Source organism: Mustela nivalis (genome assembly GCF_964662115.1).
Source record: "Mustela nivalis genome assembly, chromosome: X".
NCBI lineage: Eukaryota > Metazoa > Chordata > Mammalia > Carnivora > Mustelidae > Mustela > Mustela nivalis.
In genome coordinates, this window is record NC_139040.1 from 94,875,799 (window position 1) to 94,891,978 (window position 16,180).

The 16,180-nt window shown below is 41.1% G+C and overlaps 1 protein-coding gene across 12 annotated transcripts in view; it reads right to left on the bottom strand.

The window, feature by feature from the left end:
• Positions 1-6,365, bottom strand: part of LOC309856735 (lysine-specific demethylase 6A) — a 179,235-nt gene extending 172,870 nt beyond the window's left edge. For 5 of the 12 annotated variants that reach the window (XM_082718217.1, XM_082718210.1, XM_082718221.1 and 2 more), the window contains exons 1-2: positions 5,770-6,313; positions 5,492-5,555 (exon numbers count right to left, since the gene is read on the bottom strand). In XM_082718217.1, coding sequence (XP_082574343.1) covers positions 5,492-5,555; positions 5,770-5,930 — 225 coding nt within the window. In that variant the 5' untranslated portion in view covers positions 5,931-6,313. Of the gene's footprint in view, positions 1-5,185; positions 5,346-5,491; positions 5,556-5,769 lie in introns of those variants that run through there. The other 7 variants (XM_082718213.1, XM_082718211.1, XM_082718220.1 and 4 more) reach the window with 5 other exon arrangements.
• Between the last annotated feature and the right edge of the window lie 9,815 nt (positions 6,366-16,180).

Consider the following 16,180-nt stretch of genomic DNA (forward strand, 5'->3'; position numbering starts at 1 on the left):
CTGCCTGTGTCTGCTTGCTAATCAATGTTTCTATGGTTAGCCAAAAGACAAACAGCCATTCTAACTTGTTAAACTGACCCTTATCATAAACTTTCAGGACACTTTACACTATTCTTTTGGCACTGACATTCCTATGCTATATCATTCTTATACTTATCTCACTCTGTTAAGGAGCTTAAGTTTTCAGTGCAGGCAAGGGATATCTATATTATCTTCATATTCCCTGCATAGAAGGCTTGCATTTAATGTAGTCAATGTTTGTTGCTCTAATGTACTGTTAACAATGCGCAAAACTGATACATGTAAAGCTTCACTTAGAGTACATAAAACTATCAATTTTGCATTCATTAAATAAATTCCATTAATTAACTAGTCTACAAATAAATACATGTGGGCCCTAAATAACCTAACCATCATTTCAATTCTTAGTCTGGTGATGTTTTTGTAACATAAATTAGCTCTCTGGATACCACATTTCAAAAATAATACTAATAATGCACAGTGTTATCAGTCCTTAACATCAGTTTCAAAAAGCTCAAAGGATCACAATGAGTTTCAAAGTAAAAATAAACTCAACAAAAACCCTTTCAAATCTGCAAAAGAATACTGGCACTATACAAATAAAAACTAGATGTTACATAATCAAGTCAGAGTAAGATTTTTTACTCCGTAGCTAGCCAAGCACTGAAGCTTCACTTTAAAACAAGTGGCCCATCACTCCACTTTACCACCTAAGTCACAAAAACCTGTATCTCAGGCAGTTTTTCTTAACCTAAAATATCTAGAGGTGGCCGTCAAATGGTCTCTAGTCATTTCAACTTGTAATTGATTCCACAGAAAGAGACATCTAGTGAAAAAGGCCAAACCTTGAATACCTGTTTATATTTTCCTGGAGTTCTAATTTGTGCCCAGATATGTGAACATTTCTGTAATCTTTCTATAGCTTTTATTACCAGCAACATAGCAAAATTTTAGGAAATATGTAGTAATGGCATGAGACCTTCTCCAGGTAAACAATGACGATCATTACTTACAAGACAATTTTCCAAACAAGAAAATACTTTTTATAAACACATGAAATTAAAAACCTAATTTTCAAACACAAAGCATGACATTATTCTATGATTACTTTTGTAATCCAAACACTAAACCTTCTTATATCCCTTTAAGTGCCTATAAACAAACAAACAACACCAACAACAAAAACATAATACAGAATAATTTTAAACATCATCAACCTTGGGGCACCTGGGTGGCTCAGTGGGTTAAAGCCTCTGCCTTCAGCTCAGGTCATGATCCCAGGGTCCTGGGATGGAGACCGCATCAGGCTCTCTGCTCAGCGGGCAGCCTGCTCCCCGCCCCCACCCCCGTCTGCCTCTCTGCCTACTTGTGATCTCTGTCTGTCAAATAAATAAAAAAAAATTTTAAATAAAAAATCATCAACCTCTAAGTACTATAGTATAAATAAGGTACCTCTAGAACTGACCTAATAATTTTCCCCTACCATCTACATGTAAGCAAACCAAATTTAGGAAAATATATATACCTTAGTGGATTTTAAACTACCACCATTACCAAAAAAATTTTAAATGCCAACTATTTTAATACTAATTATTTCCTAGGGAAAAAAGAACACACATTTCCAAATGGTAAACAACCCATCACTTCTTCTAGGTATTCTACATAATCCTTTTACTGATTAACAGAATTATAAAAAAAAGTTCCAATGAAAGTACTCAGGACAAACTTAAAATGGATGTAAACATACTTCAAAATGAAAAACTGTGTACTTTAGCGATAGCGCCCCGACACAGGTAAGATTCCCCAGCCCTTTAGCATTATATTACTATAAAATGACTTATAGTATTACTATATTTATTCTTCCTATATTTACTTATAGTATTACTATTTATTCTTGCTATATTTATGCTATATATTGCTATGATGCTTCAATGCAAATCCTTACCCAACTGAAAAAAAGATTAAGCCGAAGTATTTTCAGAAATGTACTTAAAAAGTCTACATAATTTGTTCAAATGTTTTATTTAATACTTTTCATAACTCCACTGTAATTAAAATGTGAGAATCTTGAATTATTATGTTACCAAAAGATTAATGATCAGCATTAATTCAAAGAGCAAATGGTCAAGATCATGCTGTTTTCAAAAACTCTGATTAAGCAACCACTCAGTGTTTACAATTTTTAGATATTTTTAAAGATACTACTACAAAAATAATATACCATATTATTAATTTATTTTTCTAATCCAAAACCCCAAGCATTATATATCAAATGGCAATCATACAAACAGAAATTCCTTTAAGGAATTTAATATAAATGAATCTTACAAAACAGAGTAAAAAGAAATCAGCAGTGTGGATAAAATATTGCCATACCTGGAAAGGGAACATACAAGTTTAGGGGCAAGTAAGAGACACTTGTTTAAAACTTTCCAAAGCTTCTAAGTCTAGAGTTATTTTTTTCTTAGACCCACAAAATCTGAATTTTAAAGCTTGAAAAAAGATCCAATAAAACATACAGGAATGAAAACGTTGAAAACAAGTAGTAATTAGCTAAGTTTCTGTCAGAAATAAAACAGTTCTACAAGGTGCAAACCAAATTTGTTGGGGGGTGGAGGACTGGCAGGAAGAGTCATTCAATTCCATTACCTGCCCTCAGGTAAGTAGCCTGAACCAACCCCAACAACAAAAAACAAAAACAAAAAAAAAAACCCTACTCTTGTTTTTTTAAGACTTTCAGAGAGTGGCGCGCGCCTGGGTGGCTCAGTGGGTTAAAGCCTCTGCCATCGGCTCGGGTCATGATCCCAGGGTTCTGGGATCGAGCCACGCATCGGGCTCTCTGCTCCGTGGGGAGCCTGCTTCCTCCTCTCTCTCTCTGCCTGCCTCTCTGCCTACTTGTGATCTCTGTCTGTCAAATAAATAAATAAATAATCTTTTAAAAAAAAAAAGAGAGAGACTTTCAGAGAGTAAAAATTCTAAAACCAACACAGCTCAACATTACACACACACACACACACACACACACACACACGTGTCTGTTGTTCCCCAGGACTGTTCAAAACATGGGTGAAGCTAAATAATTCAGTACTTCCAGCAGCAGGATCCCAGCTCATTCATTCTACTCGGAATCCAATTTGAACACAAGGTGTGAACTTATATAATGTCAAGCTTTACATTACACATTTCACTAGTATGTTCAGGCTCACAGGAACTGCATGAGGTTGCAAGCACATACTCTATAATGTTTTAATGTTAAGGATAATGAGTCTTGACCTAAATAGGTAGGACCTCACAAGCACCAAGTCTGAAGTAATAAAGATTATTTTTTTTCTTCCCCTCAACGAAATACTCACTAATTCATCAGATTATCCAGTATTTTATCAAGTCTTAATTCTTCCCCAAAATATAATGAAGCTTCACAAGTTTCTCATTTATAACATGTTACTGTATTCGAACATCTAGAAAGTAATGCATACTTTCACAAAAGATATTTGAAAACCTTGAGTTCTTTAACATTTAAACACAATAGCGCATAATAACTGCAGGGTTCAACATTACAATCTGAAATCCAATGTTAAGCACTATCCGCTGTGAATCTACTAAATACAAGCATCCTGAGACATGAATTCATCAACTTGCATTTTACCTATTATCCACATGAAACCTCAGATTCCACTTATTTCCTCTTTACCGTAAAAACAAAAGCAATAGATTCAGCCAAACTTTTCCAAATGTGTCTCCTTTGCAAACCATTTTACAAACCCCAAGTCAGACTGGTAATAATCAGTCCAAAATAAAGTGATGCTCCTTATATTTAAATATTTTATTTAATCTTTTTAAATGACAACACTGACGGCAGTCGATTATTTTTAGTATCTTAAGTACTAAGAAAAAAATCAAGGCTTTAATTATTGAAGCTTAAGTCATTTCAGAGCTAGTCACTACTCATTTTTCCAGCGATAATTTTAATGAAACCAATGAATACCTACATCGCCAAAGTTTAATTCAAGTTTTCTGTATCAGTCAAAGGCACTAGGCTTACTGAAAAGGATTATTTCTGTTTAGCTTTCTGGTCATTATTTGTGATTGAAACCCCTTACACTTAGTTACTTTGTAACAAAAACAAGTTAATTACAGATAAAAGGAATTAGGAACTCTTCTAAACCAAACTACAGACAAAAACTGAGAACTAAAAAAAAAAAAAAATCAACTTAAGAATAAAAACCTAGGCCTTAGTCATTTCAAACTTCCTTCTCAATTCTAACAATAAGGCTAGGTGTCAAACGCAAAGCTACTGATTTCAGCTTGAAAGAAAATGTCTAACGGATGCAACACCTATCGCACACACTCCAAGTTTCACGGTCCCAATAAAGAAAGCGTACAAATATCATTTCAATCATATTTTGGTCAGGAGGGACAAACTGATGCAGACAGATCGAGACTCCACAGCCTTTGTTCAAAAGCTTACGGATGGGCAACTAAATGTGCTACAGGTTGATAAGCATTTACCAGGCTTATGAATACTGCTTCCAAGCTTGACAAAGGTACAAGAATTCTATATGCAAATCATCTTAGACAATTTTCATTAAACACCATCGAGCTACACACTCCGAAGGAGAGGCCTATTCATCGCTACTATTTATTTCCATGTTTACCTCTCCTCCCTCCCCCCAAGCTCCCCCCCTTCACTTTCTCCTCCCACCCTGTCCCGCCATCTTGGGCCGATAGGAGCAGCCATTACTTAACTAAATGACAGTGCCAACAACTTTCCACACAAATAAACAGAGACTACACCCCGAATCCCCCCTAGCCTCCCCGGTCAGACACACAGGAAACGAGACACCAAGAAGAAAGCACACTTAAAAATAACTGCAGAATTTCTATGGCAGAAAGACCCAAAAAGTAAACAAGTCACCTAACTTCAGGTAAAACACCCAGCAGTTGAGATGCATGTCAACAGCCCAATGCAAACTCTTCACGGCCCTAAACTACGTACAACTTCCCCCTTCTGCGAGCAGGGACGCAGAAAAGCCCAAAACGTTTGGTTAACCGTAGACATTAACAGCCTGCCTGAAGCAAAAGAATAAAAACCACGGAAGGCAAGTAAGTCAGAAATTTGGGGAAATCTGCACACATTTATGATCCCTTGACACTGAACAGGCACCTCGGAGATCATCCGTCTGCTTCCAAAAAGCCGTAAAATGAGAGGCGATTCTGTCGACCCCGTTGAGCTCGGCCCCAAAGCGTTGCTGCCTCTGTTCCTCCAGCTACAAGAGGCGAGAGCGATTTCGCAAGGGTACAAGCGAGGTATCCCAGGGTGGGGGAGAGCAAAGGCAGGAAATACTTTTCCGGAAGCCCCTCGGCCATCGTTCGTGGCCACAATGAACGCCTGTCGGGCCGCGGGGCCCGGGGCGAGCCAGGCGCCGGCCGGGGAGCCCGTGTCCGCGCTCCAGCCCGCGGGCTGCCTTACCTTGCCCAGTAGGGCCTTCGTCCTGGCGCCATCTTCATGAAACCTCACGAACCCGAAAAGGCGGCTGTGGGGAGAGAGACACGCGGCTCGTTAGAGCTCGGGGAACGCCACCGATCCACCCCTTCCCGAGTCCGAGGCCCCGGCGGCGGCTACCGCACAGAGAGCGCCAAGCCGAGGTGCCCGCCCCGCCGCCGCCAGAGGCAAGCCGCGCTCGGGCTTCCCCGGAGAGCGGCGCCAGCCCGTCCGGAGCCGACCGGGCGGGTGACGGCGGCCCGTACCTGTCCAGTCCGCCGAGCGCCTCCCTCTCCTCGGCTGTCAGGCTGGGGGACGCCTCCTCGCTCTCGCCGCTCGCTTTTCCCGCCGCCATTTTCTTTTCCTCATCACCGAAAGCGGCGGCGGCAGCGGCGGCGGTAGCGAGCGACACTCCGCAGGATTTCATGGAAACGCAGCGAATTCACAACTCCAACGCCGACACCCCCCCCCGGGCCGGGGCCCGCAACGACGCCCACAGTCTCCGCTCGGGACCGGCACACCAACTTTATCGCCGCCTCCTCCTCCGCCGCGGACGGCAGCGACGAAAAATCCCAACGCGGCGGCGGTGAAGGCGGCGGCGGCAGGGGCTGCGGAGCCCCCGGGTCGGCAGCGGCGGCGGCTCGGCTGTAGGGTCACATCGCGGGGGCGGGCGGGGGACAGCCACAGGCGGGGACGGCGGGAACGGCTGGAGCGCGCGGGACTGGGGGGCAAGGGGGGGTATTCGTAGGAGACACAAACTTCCCCGGCACCAGCACAAAGTTGTTGTAATTGTGTCACACAGCGAACCCCACGCCGCCGCCGTGACCCCCCCCTCCGCGCCCGGGCAGCGCCGCCAATCGGCGCTGCCCGCTCGCCTCACGTGACCTTTGTTGACTCACGTCAGCCGTGGCTCCACTTAACTTGCTAGCTGCGGAACCCCGCCCACCGAGGCCGCCACCGACGGGGAGCGGGACGCAGGCCAATTCTGGCCGGTGGTTGGCTGTTGGGCCCGTCTGTCGGGGGGAAAGGGTTGTCACCAAGAGGCAGCAGGCAGATAGGTTGTGCTGGTTAAATACACTGGAGCAGAGAATGGAGGGTCCGGGCCGTGTCACCTCGGGAGCCGTGGCGGGATGGGGCGGGGGGGGGGGGCGGCGTGGGGGAAGGGGAGCGGTGGGGAAGGACGAGGTCCGGCACCGCCCGCGGCCGGCGTGAGCAGTGAGCGAGGACGCCATGGACGGCCTTTGCCTGCCGGAGAGCTCGGCGGTAGGCCTAGACCACGGCCTCTGCTGTCCCGTGCTCCGGGGGGTCCCGGGCTTCACTGGGCCTGGTAAGGGTTGCCTCGCCGGGTGGCGGCGCACGGCCCCTGACCTCCGCCCTCCGAAGAAGGCGCACACTTTTGGCACCGCTGGAAATAATGGCCTCCGAGAAGAGCGCGCTCCGGGAGCGGCTGCTGGCCCCAGCCCGGCGGCTTGGGCGCCGCCCTAAGCCAGGCCTGCGCTCCCTGCCCCGATCCCCTCACTAGCGCGGAAAGTGAAGGGGGAAGTCTTCCTGACCCCCGGCCGGAGTGAATGAAGAGTCGCCCATGGGGTCTGGCTCACCGATCACGGCTCCCCACCGCCGAAGGTCTGTTGGCGGCACTTTGGGGCCAAATTTTCGTACTACCTGCGTTTTGTTAGTGGTAGTTCGTTATGATACTGCAAGAAAATGACAGTTGTTAAGCAGATCTCCAGAATGTTGGTTTCGCTTTCTATTGCTGATCTCAGGGGGTCCTTCATGGAAGAGTTCGGGCTGCTTGTAGACAGGCCTAAGGGAAGACGTAGTTAAGATCCTCATCACAGCTTGCAACCCAGAAAAGCCTTTTCTACCCCCAACAACATGCCTTAGACAACAGTAACAGTTTCTTGTTCTGACCGTATCTTAGATGTGAATAAATGTCACTAGTCTGGTTTTCAATCCGAAGTGTAATTGGGAGAAAAAGAAAATGTGCCTTTAGTCCATTACTCTTTTCAAAAGACAAATTTAGTAAAGTATGACTCATATAATAGATCTGTTACAAGGCACACCTCCAGGCTTCAGAGATAGGAAAAGATTAATTCATGGACATACGATGGCAAGTTTTCTTTATAAACATGGGCTCTTTTCTATTTTTTAATAACCAATAGACATGATATATTTAACTTGGATTTCAAAATATAAGGAAGACAATTCAGTGCTGACTCAGTAATCCTAGCAGTATTCAGTGAAAAGCTGTAGAAATCCCAACTGATTTTGCACACAGACACGGTTTTAAATTGTTCCCCTGAGACCAGTAACTAGACTAACAAACTGTAGTTTCATATAGATTATATTTCATGTTTAATTACTTTCTCTGAAACACCTCTTCCATTCTTTGTGGTATTCTATTTTATTTGAATGAGTATAGAGAGCCAAATGTTTCCTACAGCTAAATTAACACATGCATTGTTAACTTTGTCACAAACATGACCTTCAAAGCCTGGGAGATTTTGACACCAAGATCTTCCCTCCACACACACACTTAGACTTGCACAAACATAGATAGAATTCAGCCAGCATTTGGCCATCTTCCTGGAGTTGGCGGTTCTTGGCTCAAGCCCTTAAGAATTGTAAGACTACCACCCCAAGTCCCTCAAAACCTTTCCCACCACATAATTATGACTAGATAATAGCAGAATTGCACTGAGTGGATGCAGTGGATGGCATTGCAGTGACACAGACCTGGACTCAAATCCTTACTGCACAGGCTGTGTGACCTTGAGAAGATTACTTACCAACTAAGCTGGAGTCCTGTCTAGTCCAACTACAGAACTCCATCCTCCATTATGAAGCATGAAACAACTTTTATAAAGTAACATCAATCTTTTTATCACTATGTAATTTTTTAGATCTCAAATAGCTTATAATTTGTCAAATAAGTGTAAATACAATATGTATGAAGCCTCCAAGGTTTGAGTCCTCACTGAAGAAAGAATGGTGAAATAAATGATTGTGTGATTATTTCTATGTAAAATGAATCTGAAAACCCATATGGAGGGCAGAGAGGTTGAGCCGGAGCATGAGCTATGAAATCATACAGCTCTGAGTTCGAATCCTAACTCTAATACTTAATAGCTGGGTGACCTTACACAAGTTAGTCTACTTTGAGCTTCAGTGCCCGCATCTGTGAAAAAGAAAATATATCCACTTTGCAATATTATTTTGAATATTAAATGCCATAAGGTAGGTAAAGTGCCAGATACATTCAAAGACCTCAAAGAAAAAAAGGAAGGGAGAGAGTGAGAGAGGAAGGAAGGTAGGTTGGAATTTGCAAAATCCTTTCTTGCTTTCACATACTGGGTTCTAAATGTATTGATCACCACTCTACCAATCACTGCCTCCTTATCCTCCCTGACCTCTCTATAAATCCAACACATAGTTTTAATTCGCATTTTACTTAAAGCATATAATACCAATATTGCTACACCCCACCTTTATTCTAAAATTAAACCTCATATCACAACTGATTCTTATTTCATAATTCTAACTTAATACAGTAGGAGCAGGGGAGAGTAATTTGAATTTACCAAGTTAATATGACTAAATATATGCATAGGTAATCAACATTTTAAAATTATATAAATTTGTGTCATGCTGAGTCCGATTATGGACTAATTAGTGTATAATTTGTAGTTAATACTTATGTAAGTACCATCAATTAATATCAGAGAAGAAGCCTACTCAATTACAGGAAAACAAATTCAACTTTCCTTCAAAGAACTACATACTTAACCTGAAGCATTTAGGAATATGTAATTCATAATGTTAGTGTCATGTAACCCATACAGATAAAAAGTCAAAAGAACTTACCAGCTCTTCCCATACTCACTGGTGATTATCCAACTGACATCCAAACACATTGATGACAAAAATAAATACAGAGTAAGGGTTGAGGGGAGATAGGGAACCAAGTACAGACAGACTTTCAGTTATTACAAAAACTTCAGTTGTCAAAATAGTTTGGGGACTTCTAAATGAAATCAGGACTACCCATACCTACCAGGAACCTAGATTTCTACCCTCTCCAGGCTGTAAAGAGACACCTCAAATGACCACCTCACTGGGAAGGCTGGACTTCCACTCCAAACCAACAGAAATGGTAGTTGGAGGTAGTGATACCTCCCTGCTGAGTTGGTGTGAGAGGAGGCCTACTACCAGTGGTAACCAGGCTACTGCTCCCATAGTATTGATGGAAGCAAAGTGGGGGGCCCTAAAGAGGCACTGCCCTGTCTCCCAGCCAGGGTAATATCAATGGAGACCTACCGGGGAGCCAGAACAACCATCCACATCCAGCAGTAACAAGACCTTCCCCTTCCGCTAATCAACCAAGGTTGAGTAAGGAACCTGGACTTCTCCCACCCCTACCCGAAAGTGATAAGGCAGTGCTTTCCCTTCCCTAACCAGAATGATGCCAGAGGAGGCCTACTAAAACAGAAGATTTAAATGACATCCAGAGTCTCATAATACCAAAAATGTCCAGGTTTCAACCAAAAATCCTTTGTACCAAGAACCAGAATAATCAGAGCTTAATTAGGAAATATAATCAACAGATGAGAACACTGAGGTAAATCAGATGTTCAAATTATCTGACAAGGATTTTAAAGCAATCATCATGAAAATGTTTCAATGAGCAATTACAAAGCCGCTTGAAACAAATGAAAAACCAGAAAATCACAACCGAGAAATAGGAAGTTTCAGCAAAGAAATAGAAGATACGAAGAAGTACCAAATGGAAATTTTAGAACTGAAAAATATAGTAGCCAAAATAAAAACCTAATGTATGGGTTCAACATCAGAATGGAAGGGATAGAGAAAATCAGTGAACATCAAGACAGAACAATAGAAATTACCCAATCTTAACAACAGAGAGAAAATAGGCTGAAAAAATAGTAATAAACAGAGCCTCAAGGATCTGTGAGACTATAACAAAAGATCTAACACTTGTGTTGTTAGAGTCCCAGAAGGAGAGGAAGAAAAGGTCAGGGCCCAAAAAGTATGCAAAGAAATAATGGCTGAAAATATCCCAAATTGACATGGTCCCTATCCTGAGCACTTACTCGGAGAATTGTATAAATAAATTCTATACCATAATGTACAATGATGAGTGCTATAAGCTTCGCCAGAATTTCTGTGGATAAGGCATCTTTATCAGCTTAGAGGGACCAAATAAAGCTCCTAGCAAACAGACGATGAATTAGTAGGAAATGGGAGGTTGGTGTAGAGCTTCGTGTGTTCCAGCCAGAGGCAGCAACATATCTTCAAAATCACAGAAGCCTAAGAATGTGAGAGCTCTGGTAACTTCAAGAAGCTGAGACCAAGGTAAGGAAGGAACTGGGAGTTGAAGTTGAAAAATTAGAAAAGCATACTCGAGAATCATACCAATGCTTATAGTGATTTTAGGCATCGAAAGAATAACTGTGGATTTGCTATTGGTGTTAGTTCTGCTTAATTAAACAAGATTTCCTTTCACCTGGGCTGAGCAGTAGGCACCAACCTCAATGAATATTGGCTAGCCAACTGGTCTAGCCCTTTTGCTAGACTTGGGGTCAGAAAACTATACCCTACAGGCCAAAACCAGCCTGCTACCTGTATTTGTATAGCTACTTCATCATGTATTAAAATTATATGAAATTCAAATTTGGCTGTCCATAAATAAAGTTTTATTAGAACACAGTCATGCTTACTCATTTATGTATTGTCTATGGCTACATTCACAAAACACAGATAGTTGCACAGAGAATGTATGTGGTAGTCTCATCACTTCCCACTGCTGCTTAGTGTCCTACAAATCACAGTAATGCTGTTACAGCTTGGCAGTGTTTCAAGTGCCATGCATTTAACACCATTACATTATTTTTTGAATCATCAGTACACGTCTATCATGTCAAAACAAGAAAAAAGAGAAAAATGGACTCCAGATAAGCTGTTAAGGCCCAGTAGAGTGTGGATGGTTTTGTTGTAAATTTGATGGCAAAGCATTTATTATATATGTCAATGTTATTAGGCTACACTCATCACAATAGTCCCAACTGATAGGAAAGCAACAGTGAGAACAATTAGAGAATTTAAAACAGAATATTTCATCATAGCAGAATTCCTTCACCAACATAAAAAATGAAAAGGAGACTGCAACCAAAGTCATTTTCTGAGTGGCTCATTTCTTAGCCAAACAAGGAAAGCTGTTTAATTAAATTGTGTTTGATTGTACCAGCCAAAGTAATGTGCCCAGAGAAAATAAATTTAAGGCTATTAACCTTTCAGCTTTGAACAGTTGCTTAAAGTGTTGAGGACTCTGGGAGCAACATCAGTAGTCAACTGAAAAACAAGGCAATTACCTAAGTGAGTTTTCCTCGGCTCTTCGTGAGTTAGGGAATATGGATACTACTCAATTATTACTTATTTGAGGAGTCCATGCCCTGTTTGAAGTGACTGAAACATTAGCCTCAGCTTTCAAAGCAGCTGAAAAAGCACTAATACCCTACAACATGAAGTAGAACCTGCTAAGATGTGTTACAACTGGTGGTAACAAAAATAAGTGTGAAGCAGAAAAATGCTTATTTGAACAAATTACAAAGTTGGTGAGATGTAAGTTGTTTAAACCCTATGGCTATTCATTGTATTACTCATTGGTAATTACTCTGTGATAATATTTTAATTTAGCATGTGTTATTGAACCAGCATTGTCCCCAGTAACTTCATTCATACTCATGAACTTAACCATCATCCGTTCTGTGAATTTTTATCAGAAGTAAAAACTGAATATCCTGACTTGCCCTACCACAGAGCAGTTCAATGTCTTAGCAGTGGCAAAGTTCTTCTGTGCTCTTTGGAGCTCAAGACCAAAATTGAGAACTTTTGAATGAGAACAGCCCTCAAACCCTATTCTCAACCTATAACTGGCTTTGGAAACTAGCTTTTGCTGAAGGTTTGGTAATAGGTCTCAACGAACTTCACCACTTCCAAGGTAAAACAACACTTACACATGAAGTTTACACAACAGTAAAGTCATTTTGATGAAAAATAACATTGCCCAAACTACAAGTACTGTCAAGCCACTTTCTATAGTTCCATGCTATCGAAACTTAAAATAAGAAGCAAATTATCTATTCCTATACAGATTTGCAGCACATGTGTTTTCCAAGTTCAAGCGACAGTTCCAAGAGACCTCAATTTTTCAGACCTCGATGGAAGCACAAAGGAAATGTCTATATTTCAAAATTCATTTAATGGTGCCAATTGAGTAGTTTCTACCTAACTATCATTTGGAAGTGATTAACTGCAATGTAATGATATATTAAAAGGCAAATAACAAGAGAAAAATCTAATAGAATTCTTGGGGCGCCTGGTTGGCTCAGTGGGTTATAGCCCCTGCCTTCAGCTCCGGTCATGGTCCCAGGGTTCTGGGATCGGCCCCAGGCGTCGGGCTCTCTGCTCCACAGGGAGCCTGCTTCCTCCTCTCTCTCTCTGCCTGCCTCTCTGCCTGCTTGTGATCTCTGTCAAATGAATAAATAAAATCTTTGAAAGAAAAAGGGAAAAAAAAAGAATTCTATAAATGCCTTCTATGCAACATGCTCAATTAAAATCATATGCACATGGATTGACGTCAGTGTTTGGCAGTGTCTATCTGTAGGGAAAGACATTTTCAAAAATGAAATACATAAAATCCCATTACAGATTAGCATTAACAGATGAACATTTGCAAACTAACTCGATGATAAGCGATACTACCTTTGAACCTTAATTAAGCAAAATGTATTCCAAAAACAAAGAATCCCGTTTTTCTCATTAGTAGACCTGTATTACCAAAACTCTTCAATTATTACTATTAGATTTTTACGTTTATCAACACAATATTTGTAGAAATTTGTTTTTTCTCTTGCTATGTAAGTACCTGCATAATATCTTTGATTTTGCCTCTTGACCTGCAACATCTAAAATATTTACTATTTCGTCCTATGTAGAAAAGTTTGCCAACCCCTGGTCTACCTAATTGATTCCATGACGGCTTATAGATCAAAATGATATGTTGCTCTTTGTTCCCAAATGTATCCTGTTCTAACTTCTAACAAAAATGCCCTCAAATAAGTTAAAAAAAAAAAAAAAGACAAGGTTTCACAATATCAAAGACTAAAAGTGACAGGTAATCTAAAGCTTGGATCTGAGTGAAATTGATGTTAATTATGAGGCAGATGGTCCTAAATGGCTGGATTAAGAAAACTGCAATCATGGTTTACCTGGGTTTCATTTCCTCAAAGACAGTGACTAAAAAAGGTAGGACGCCACTTATTTAAGGCCCACATTCTATCCCCTGATGACCCACCACCATCTGTCTCCCAACTCACACACTTGGTGCTTAAACCAACAAGAGATGGCAGTTTCTCTCCCCTTGAAAGCTGCTTACCAGAATACTGATCCCTACCCCCACCTCCACTCCATATCCTCTAGACTCCTCTATTTCCTATTTATCTAGGCAAATAGATAAAACAAGTGGGCAGGAAACAGGACAGAGATTGGGAGGAAAAGGGAGGAGACTTATATTTAAGGAAGTGCAGTCCCCATAAACATGGCCAGCTCCATGGGACTGAAACCCAAGCAGGAACACAGGGCACTGTGATAAGAAGGGCCTCATGCTTGGTTTAATGCTCTGCTGTTACCCTCTTGAAATTCTCGATTTTTGAACAAGAATTCTCACTTTGCATGTAACTTTCCTGCAAATTCTGTAGCCAGACCTGGCCTAAGCGTTAAGGAAAGGCCAGCTTCTTTAAAATCCCTGAGAGAAACCTGTGCTAGCAACTGTATTGGGAAATGTATCACACTGGTAAATAAGCTTGCCCAGATAAAAACAAACGTCAATCTGTCTGATTTTTCACATCTAGAATTTTAGAAAGAAAAATTGATAACCCCCAAATGTAATCTATATCTGAGTCATCTTTCAGTAAAGATGTCAGGAAAACACTCCCTGTTCTTTAAGGGATCATAAAAGGTGAAGTTAGACTATGTGGACATTAGTGTGCTCAGCAGCTAAAGCCTGGAGATGGAGATTTTGCCACTACTTCCATAGACACAAGGTGGATCCAGAGGTAACCTGTTCAATTGCCTGTGGACAGATACTGAGCTTACAGAAACCTTGTTTTATTTGAGAGTAAGGAGAATAATCAGCACAGAAGTATGGGAAGAGCAGTGTATCTAGAAAAGTTAGAGAAATCAGAGGAAATGGGCACGCTTCTTCACCATGATCAAGAAGAAAATTTCAGAAACTTGTTGATATTCTTAAAGCTTCTGTAGAAAAAAGAAACAGAAGGAAAGAATAAGTGGGACCGAGATGAAAATCCAGTAGAATGAGATGGAAAGCTACAGACAGGGTAAGAAAAATGAGCAAGTACTCTAAGAAAGCAAAAAAAAAAAAAAAAAAAAAAAAAAAAAATTAAAGTACACACTGGAGACAGTAAAAAAGGAAAATTTATCTGGCAGAAAATTAAATTTGGTGACAAGAACAAAGCTGATGCTAAGAAATTGAACAGAATGGAAACAGGAACAAAGGCAAGTAGAAGAGAAGTCATAAGAAGAAAGTAAAACGGGGGCACCTGGGTGTCTCAGTCAGTTAAGCATCTGCCTTCTACTCGGGCCTTGATCCCTGAGTCTGGGGATCAAACCCCATATCGGGATCTCTGCTTGGCAGGGAATCTGCTTGTCCCTCTTCCTCTGCTCCTTCCCCCACTCATGCTCTCTCTCTCTCTCTCTCCTCTCTCAAATAAATAAAATTGCCAGAAGAAGAAAAAGAAGAAGAAGAAGGAGGAGGAGGAGGAGGAGGAGGAGGAGAAAGTAAAACAGAAACTTTCCTGTGTTGAAGAACAGTGTATGTTAATTGAAAGAGCCCACTGTGTTCTAGCCAAAGTCAATAAAAGGGGACACACAGCTGGACACATTATGACAAAAGTTTTAACCTACAATATTGTCTGTAATTGTTCAGAAAGAAAATGAAATCAGCTTTCCCAGATAAAAGCCAACATCAGTCTGTCTGATTTCTCATATCTAGAATTTTAGATAGAAAAATTGGTGACCCCCAAAGGTAATGTATATCTGAGTCATCTTTCAGTATAGATGTCAGAGAAACACTCTGCTTTTTAAGGGATCATAAAATATAGCACATTCTTGAAAACACTGGTTGCGGTATTTTCCAGCCAACCAAAAGATGAAATTAAAAAAAAAAAAAAAAGAAAGAAATAGAAAAAAAAAAAAAAAAAGGCTCAGAAATGGGAAGGTCATGCAAGGCAGCCTTATCATGCCAAAACAGAAGTGCATTTAAATAACTACACCGTATCTAATTATAAAACTAAATCCGAATCACAATTTTTTTTCCCAAATTAGGTTCTGAATTTTAAAAATAGTAATAAAAGTAGGGGCACCCGGGTGGGGCAGTTGGTTAAGCATCCAGCTCTTGGTTTCAGCTCAGGTCCTGATCTTGGGGTTATGAGATCAAGCCCCCTGTTGGCCTCTGTGTTCAGCATGGAGTCTGCTTGAGATTCTCTCTCTCTCTCCCTCTGCCCCTCATGCTTGTTTTGTCTCTCTCTACAATAAATAATAAATAAATCATTGAAAATTGTAATAAAAGTATGTAAAACT